Below are 7,112 nucleotides of genomic sequence, written 5' to 3' on the forward strand. Positions count from 1 at the left end.
TACCTTGTGTGCAGATCCAGATATTTCTGAGCTCGGTGGCAGGTTCATTGGAGATAGTAAGGTAGCTGCACGGCATTCGCAGCCCTGCCTTCCCCTCCCTATCCTTATTATTTTATATTTCAGGCTTATACTGTATTAAGCAGACAATGTTGAATTGTATTTAGTGGTAGATGACTAGTGACACCAGATTCGGGCTAGGTTGATGTATCTACATACTTGATTCCGCGTATTTCTGTTGTACATATTAATATGAAAGATTTGAGGATTAACTTGTTTTAGAAAAATACAATATTTACAAAAGATCTTCTGTATTATTCGTGTTGTTTCGGCTGGCCTAGTTCTGTGATAGGCCTCATCACGACCAGGGGATTTGGGGTCGTGGCAAGCTCTTAGCACCAATTTCACTCTAAGAAAAGTCCTTTTTGTTCCTAGTTTCAAATATAACCTGATCTTTATTCATTCTTTGACAGTTTACCTTGATTGCATAGTTGCATTTACCAAATTTGCTTGTTTCCTTCTGTAGGCCCCTTCAGTGAAGAGGCCTCTAGAGATTGGTAAAGCAATAGATGGTTTGTACTTTCAGTTCTCAAAGTCTACTTCTAGCATTGTTTCTGATTCTGTGTCTTGCCCTTCCACTTCACATCACACACATGTAGATAAAGCACTTTCTGATCCACAAATTATTGTACATAGTTCAAATTTGAATAAAGGAAGTGGCCATTTTGTGCGTAATGTCTTTATTAATGGTGTTGATACTGTTGACTCCTTGTGGCACAATATATTAGGACATGCACCTTTTGTAAAGATGAGAGGTATCTCAACCATACCAGTTAAATTTGCCTCAAAACAACCCTTCATGTGCCCCATATGCCCCATGGCCAGACAAGACGGCCCTTTCCATTGAAAAGTTCATCCTCAACCAAATTTTTTGAACTATTACACATTGATCTATGGGGTCCTTACCATGTAAATACTCATGATGGCCACAGATACTTCATAACTCTTGTAGATGACTATAGTAGGTCTACCTGGACACATCTTCTGGGGAGTAAGAGCAATGCTTTGTATGTGATCAAAGCATTCTTCACCATGGTAGAAAACCGGTTTGGGACTTCAATCAAGTCCACATGGACTGAAAATGGATTAGAATTCACCAGTTCTGAGGCTGTTTCATTTTTCCAGTCTAAAGGGATTGTCCACCAAAAGACCTGCCCCTATACACCCCAACAAAATGTGGTGGTAGAGAGAAAACATAAATACCTCCTTGAAACAGCTAGAGCATTGCTTTTCCAGTCCAAATTGCCCCTAAAGTACTGGGGAGAGTGTATACTTACCTCTACATACCTGATAAATAGATTACCTTCATCCTCCATGAACAACAAATGCCCTTATGAACTACTCTACAAGAAAAAGCCTAACTATTCTCATCTCAGAAGTTTTGGTTGTTATTCACTACTACACTAAAACACCAAAAGATAAGTTTGAGCCAAGAGCCACTCCTCATGTTTTTGTAGGCTATCCATCTGGTTCAAAAGGTTACAAAGTCCTAAGTTTGGTCACAAGGAACATACATGTGTCAAGAGATGTAGTTTTTCATGAAAATGTGTTCCTTTTCTGCCTGTCTTTCAATTTTAGCAATGTGTCCTGTCCTGGCAAGTGTCCCTCTGCACAACAGGGGCTCCCTAATGTATCAGTATTTCCTTCTAAATCTGATATACCTCACGAGCCTTCATATCACTATAGTGCAGTGTCACCTGAATCTCACCATGATGTAATGTCACTTGGGCATCCAAATAACCATGACCAATAACCAATAGCCATGCATCAAAATGATAGACTGACAGTTGAGTCAACTCCACAAAGCCGGGACCAACTACATGTTCCTGATCTCAATAACCCTTCTGTATCAAGTTAATCAGAAGAACACCTGAGTCATAACCAGTGCAGATCTGCTAGACCACACAAGACCCCTACTTACTTAAAGGACTATGTGTATTCAATCCCAAATCTCCAACCATGTTCTTCTAGCCAATGGTAAGAAACACAGTCTACATCCATACTGCCTTTTGCCAAACAAACAACATTTTTCTTTTAATGCATTGATTCCTTAAAGTCAGCAGATGGTAAAAAATATTTCACATCAGTGTGAACCTTATTCATATGAAAAGGCAGTCATTAATCCTGCCTGGCAAGCAGTAATGACTCAAGAATTCCAGGCATTGTACATAAACCATACATGGGATTTGGTGCCCCTCCCAGATGGAAAGAAAGCTATAGGATGTAAGTGGGTGTATAAGATCAAGCATATGGCAGACGGGAGCATTGAGAGATTCAAGGGCAGGTTGGTTGTCAAAGGGTACACTCAGCAAGCTAGAATAAACTATACAGAGACCTTCTCACTAGTGGTAAAAATGACCACTGTAAGGGCTCTAGTAGGGACAACAATTAAGAAGGGTTGGCAAATGTTCCAATTAGATGTGAATAATGCTTTTCTTCATGGAGACATGCATGAAGAAGTCTACATGGAAGTGCCACCTGGTTTAGTTATAGAGAGACTAGGTTTAGTGTGCAAGTTGAACAAATCTTTATATGGCTTGAAGCAGGCAAGCAGACAATGGTACGAAAAGCTTGCAGAAGCATTGTGTTCACACGAATATACTCACTCCTTGCTGGATAATTCCTTATTTCATAAGAAGAAAGGAAACATAATTGTGTTTGTGGTAGTGTACGTAGATGATGTTATACTCACAGGGAATGACCTTAATGAGATCAACTCTCTGAAGAAGTTTCTGAACCAGACCTTCAAGATCAAAGACTTAGGCATTTTGCAGTACTTCTTGGGACTGGAAGTGATGCATAAAGAAGATGGGGTGTTGTTCTCTTAGAGGAAGTTTACTATGGACTTACTAAAGGAATAAAGGGGTAAAAAGATCAATATTTTATGAATATTTTGGTAATTCAATTTCTACTTTGAGGCTTCCCACTTATAATATGGTATGATGATGATATGATGATTATCTTCAGTTTGAGTGGTGTTTTATGTTGCTTGATTCACCTACGGGTCAGGTTAGGTGTCATTACGACCTAGTGACATTTGGATTGTGACAAAAGAGGAAGAAATTATCTTGAAGCTTTTATACAATAATTCACCAGACTAATCTCCGTTATACAATAAAATATATAAACACTAGCGTTCCAGCTAGCTACTTTGGATATTGCATGGGACATATTTTTAGTAGAGACTAAATATCTCTTTAATTGAACTTGGAACAAAGTTTTCTAATCTCCCCTTGAGCGCCACTCTTAACCTCAATGCTACTCATTTTGATCATAGCTTTTGGAAAGTTAAAATTGAATCTCAATCCTAACAATCCCCTTACATTCCCTGCATAATTTTCCACAATCCTTCTTGTGGAAGGGTCACCCAACAGCCTCTGGTCTGACTCAAGAATCCCATTTCCATCCCTTACATTCTTGAAAAAACTTACATCAAAATTCAACTGGCTGTCTTTGTCTAAAGCTACCTTCTTCAAACCATCGCCACCTTTGGGGCATAGAGTCTGTAATTGTGCCAAGAATGCTACGTTTATGCTTGGATCTGCATTTCCTGTTGTTGTGAAGTTGTATAGTCGATAATTAAAGAATCTGCATTCTGTCTGGCCAATTGTATGTGCACCTACGTACATTTCAAGAAAGAGTTAAACTTTATACGCTGACAGTTTAAATTCATTTCTGAAGGGTAATTATAAGTAATTACAGTTTAGTTCTAGAAAATTTATTATTCTCTTTGTCATAGAACGCATACCCCTTATATTTTTCTTTTTAGACTATGCGTCGTATTTGCATAGTAATATGCTCCTCCTTTTATTGATTTATATTTTTTTAAATTACTTTATTAACTTGCTTTTATTGAAAGGGAGCCTTGGAGCAACAGTAAAGTTATCTTATAGGTAACAGGTTTGAGCCGTGGAAGCAGCCACTAATGCTTGAATTAGGTTAGGCTGTCTGCATTACACCCCTCGATGTCGCCATTTTTCTGACTCTGCATGAACGCGGGATGCCTTGTGCACTGGGCTGCCCTTTTTCGTCATTACTCGGCTCCAAAGGTCCAGCTTTGTCAGCCAGCAAATAGTTATGTATATATATTCATAGTATAACAAGAATGAGAATTTACCAACAAGGGTGACAAGATCATGATCATCTAGGCCTTTGGCTATAAACTTTTTCCTTTGGACATCAATTGTATCCAACGGTGAAGGTAAGTTCAAGGCCTCTGACGATGAAGAGATCCTACCATCTCTTCTTCCAGTAGGCACTCCCCAGCTTGGACCTCCACTCTAAAATGCAACAAGATCAAATATTAATATCTCGTTATTCATAAAACAAATATCACAAACATTATATTTCAATACATACTATAAAATGCATACAAAAGTAATTTTTTTCTTTTGATATATGACTAGCACGAACGAAAAATGACCGAAAATAATAGTTTTGCATATGATTGATTAACACTACTCCCTCCATCCATTTCATTTTGTACAAAAGTGTTTTGACTGGACATGAAGTTTAGGAAAAACAAAACTTTTTGCACGTACTAAAGCTATCCCTAGAACATAGCTTGTCATTAATGTTAAAAATAGGAATAATTCAAAAAAAATCTTAATATTGAAACGTCCACTTGCTTTTAAACACAATAGAAAAAGAAAAAGTGCTATGTATAGGATGAAATAGAGAGAGTAGTTCTAATCTACAACGATTGTAGTATGGCACAATAATTTGTGAAAGCGAAGTTGAAGTAGTTACCAAGTCTATAGCATCACGAACAATAAAAAGACTCACACAAGTATGACTTGGCAGGTGAGACTCACAATAAAATTACTCGTTCTAATCAATAATGATTGTAGTATATATGTCATTATAATTTGTCAAAACAAAGTTGAAGTAGTTACCAAGTCTACAGCGTCACGAGCTGCTAATGCTAGGATGTCAGCACAGGAAACAACACCAGGGCATGAAGCCTCAAGCTGTGTTTTTGCATTATCAATCACCTCAAATCCTCTTAGTCCCAAATTAGTCACTGAATTTCTCTCAGCCGAAGTTCCCGATATCAAAATAGAACCATCACAACCCTAGAAAGTAATTATCTTTTTATAATAGCAAAGTAGAAATAATTAGATAAAGTGTATACTATGAAAATTAACCTGAATTACCTGAACAAAACAATCATGGAAATGAAGCCTAAGTAAACCTGCAGCAATTGTAGGATCTTTATTAAACTCTGCTTCAACGGTTGATCTTACTATGGACTCGGCTTTTGAGCACGTAGATGAATAAAATCCAGTTTTTAGTCCTTCTTGGCCAAGAACAGGCAAAACCATAGATATCAAAACAAAAACCAAACACAAGTTTCCCATCTTACAAAGTTGATTGTTTAACATACAAGATTATCAAGTTTAGACTAGTGGTATTTATATCTTAATCATTGGATTACTTTCATTGATTTGTGGGGCTCCCCATTGCTTTATGTAAACGTGTGGGACAATTAATTATTGGTGGTATTTTCTTTTTAGACAATGCAGGATTAGTGGAGGGTACGTAGGAGCCAAAGTAGTGCTAAGAATTTCAACTTCACTTTAAGTAATGGACTTTGCATTGGATCAGGTTAATGGAAGCTCAATCTGCTTTTTAACTTCTTTGATTATATAGTATGCTTTTATTCTTCTGTTGTGCTCTCTGCACCTGCACTTACAGCCTCCGTTTTTCATTTCGTTCACATTGCTTTTCTTGGTTTTGTCCTTGTTTCTTTACATGGTTCAGATTTGTTCGGTTTCATTATTGCTTAAAACATGAAAATTCGTATGATTGTCCAAGGTTGTTTTTAAATTTATCTAGAGAATAAAAGTTGTCAGATCATTCAGTATGGACAGAAATATACGTAGAATATTTTTAAGCGATATCACAATTTGAAGAAGTGAACTAATGAGCAAATTACTATAATGATAAGTGGTGTAATTTTTTATATTTATTCTCAATATTTTTATTATATATATATATATATATATATATATGGCAAAAGATTCGATGAAGCAGTGTCCCATAACACCGCATGCAACAAGGTACGTATGCCCTTGGTTGTGGAACAAATCTATATGTAATGCCATTATTTGGCAAAGAATGGGGATAATTATAATGAAGTATTAATATTTGATTGCAGAAAGGATATGGAATCTGACTGTGCGGACTCAACTATCTAGGAATACGTAATACAATGTATATTTTAAGTCAATTGGAATGGAGCTTGTTTAATGTTGATACAAAGTTCTAAGCTTTAAACAGATCAATATTTCTTATTTGTTTTTTTGAGAAAAAAGGTCAAAAACATCCCTCAACTATGAGAAATAAAATAAAATTGCCCTATATTGAATTTAATCAAAAATATGCCCTTATAGTTCGTGGACTGGCTCAAATTTGTCCCTAAGCAAAGAGAAATAAAAGAAAGTTATCCTTTATTTGAATTTGGTCCTAACTATACCCTTATTGTTAGTGGACTGGCTCAGATATGCGGCGCACAACAAGTGGACCTCCAACATATTATTTTTACCCATTTAAAAGATATTTTGTTATTGAGACAAAATCAAAATCCCAAATTTCTTATATAAAATTTTATTCAAAAAAATTACACAGTTCCAAGATGGTTAAAAATGTCGAATTACATTTAATTGCTCATCATATTCCTATTCTCTCCCATCCTCCCGAAAAAAATCTTTACTTTCCTGAAGTTTAATAGCAATTAAATAGAACATAAATTTCCAGAAAACCAAACATTTCTTACGAAAAAACAAAAATTATCCTTAAGAACCCAATACAAAATTAAAATTCTTAAATCAATGAGAAGTGCTATCTTTGGTTAGTGTAAATTCTTTCTTTTATCTACTTATTGGAATATGTCAAAAACACATAGTTTAGTGGATCAAATTCAAGGGAAGTTGAGAAGTGCTATCTTTGGTTAAACATAAAAGAAGCCAAAGGCAAAATATAACTTTATTTACGATGAAATTAAAAGATATTCACTTTTCAAATAATACTACTACCAGAGAATTCTCTAAATA

General features: G+C 35.9%; 1 protein-coding gene across 1 annotated transcript; it reads right to left on the bottom strand.

Annotated features, from left to right (window-relative positions):
- Positions 1 to 3,110: 3,110 nt before the first annotated feature.
- LOC109216609 (peroxidase 25) lies at positions 3,111 to 5,468 on the bottom strand. The gene is made up of 4 exons (XM_019380778.1): positions 5,214 to 5,468; positions 4,953 to 5,132; positions 4,175 to 4,337; positions 3,111 to 3,676 (listed from the first exon to the last, which is right to left on the bottom strand). Exons 1-4 carry the CDS (start codon positions 5,439 to 5,441, stop codon positions 3,255 to 3,257), a joined length of 993 nt encoding a protein of 330 aa, XP_019236323.1. The 5' UTR covers positions 5,442 to 5,468; the 3' UTR covers positions 3,111 to 3,254.
- Between the last annotated feature and the right edge of the window lie 1,644 nt (positions 5,469 to 7,112).

This window comes from Nicotiana attenuata, unplaced genomic scaffold (assembly GCF_001879085.1).
Source record: "Nicotiana attenuata strain UT unplaced genomic scaffold, NIATTr2, whole genome shotgun sequence".
Classification (NCBI taxonomy): domain Eukaryota; kingdom Viridiplantae; phylum Streptophyta; class Magnoliopsida; order Solanales; family Solanaceae; genus Nicotiana; species Nicotiana attenuata.